Source organism: Calidris pugnax, unplaced genomic scaffold (genome assembly GCF_001431845.1).
Source record: "Calidris pugnax isolate Ruff unplaced genomic scaffold, ASM143184v1 C14782734, whole genome shotgun sequence".
Taxonomy (NCBI): Eukaryota; Metazoa; Chordata; class Aves; order Charadriiformes; family Scolopacidae; genus Calidris; species Calidris pugnax.
In genome coordinates this window covers 1-1,465 of record NW_015093888.1, presented here as the reverse complement: position 1 = coordinate 1,465, position 1,465 = coordinate 1, and the positions used below count along the sequence as shown (strand labels likewise).

Below are 1,465 nucleotides of genomic sequence, written 5' to 3'. Positions count from 1 at the left end.
GCTGAATTACATGAATAACTTTGACATTAGACCATTACTTTGTTAAATAAATTATCTTTCTCAATTATAAATAGCGTCAAATTCCTGAAAAACAGTTCTCCTCTAAACTTTGTATCTGAAAAAGCTCTGATGCAATGTGAATTAAAACATTGTTTTATTGCTGGCAAAGACAAAGAACTGTCCAAACGGCACAGAACACAGAATTGTGCCAATCTGACTTTGAAATGAGCTAATAGTGAACTTACAAAGAAAAACCTAGGTATTTATTGCTCAGCCATTCTTAGGCCAGTGCCAACGGGGCAGGAATCCAGGTGAGACCCCTTCCCTGCCCAGTTCCCTGAGGAGAATTCCAGGGTCATGGAGCCGGCTCCTGTCCCGCCCGGACGTGGCGCAGCAGCTGGTGGCAATAGGCCGGGGTGCGGTGCTTGAGCGCGGCCCCTTCGACTGCCCGCACCAGCACCTCCGGGTACAACACGCTTCCTTCTTTTAAAACTTCTGTAAAACAAAAGTGTGTTTGATAAATCATTACCTGCTTTCATCTAACGCTTGGAAACACCGTTTAAAAATCGTTAAGAACACACATGGCTGAAAGGCTTACCTAGGACTGCCTTTTGGGTGTCCTCATCCGGGTCGTCGAGGTGGATGAGCAGCTCTTGGTAGAGATACTCCACCTGGGTCTCCATGGAGGGTCTGAGGGGACTGTCCCTCAGGCACTGGAACCAGGCGGCCAAGGCGCCAGCAGCTGCCAGTCGCACGTCACACGAGGCATCGTCCAGACGCTTCACGAGCTCTGGAAAGGAGCACAAACATCAGAGAGTGTGGGGACACCCACGTCATCTTCTGCCTTGCAGAAAACAAAGCCTGTTTTCTCAGCGCTGAAACGATGGTTGCATGGGTGACAGATCCCTGTCACACACTGCACATCGCTCCTGAAAGCACACGCTGCGTTCCCTTCGGATTATTATGTCACCACAAACATTCAAAGACACGTACAGAATTATTCAGGTGAGCTGAACTTGCTCTAGCACTCTTCCTGACAAGGTACTGTATGTCTCTGCTGATGCCCTACAGAAGCACAGAGTGTAAGTTCTTTTCTGCTACAGAAAGCCCAGGATTTCTATCAAATATCACTGTTTCAGTGAACGACTGCGTTGCAGCCTGTGTGAATACACGAGGTGCAAAGACACACTTTGGCAGTTGGCTGTGTAGTTCTCCAAAATATAACTGTTTGTTGTTAGATTTCTATTGTGCCACATAAGAAAAAAGTATTGGTCATTACTGCACCAGGGAGAGTCCGATTTCTTTAGATGTAACTCTGAGAGCACAAATCCTGTCCCTCAGCGCAGGCTGGGCTCATGTTTAGCATTTCAGCCTCATCCTAAGGAGTGGGACAGAAGAGCTCTGTTTGACAGCACCAATCTCTAGATTAGGGTTTGCTTCCTTCTTTTTTTTCTTTTTTTTTTTT

General features: G+C 46.8%; 1 protein-coding gene across 1 annotated transcript; it reads right to left on the bottom strand.

Annotated features, from left to right (window-relative positions):
- Positions 1–8: 8 nt before the first annotated feature.
- LOC106900717 (dynein assembly factor 5, axonemal-like) lies at positions 9–790 on the bottom strand (the record flags this gene model as incomplete). The annotated part of the gene is made up of 2 exons (XM_014962861.1): positions 9–495; positions 599–790. Coding segments are annotated over 2 exons (332 nt in total), but the record flags the coding sequence as incomplete, so codon positions are not given.
- Between the last annotated feature and the right edge of the window lie 675 nt (positions 791–1,465).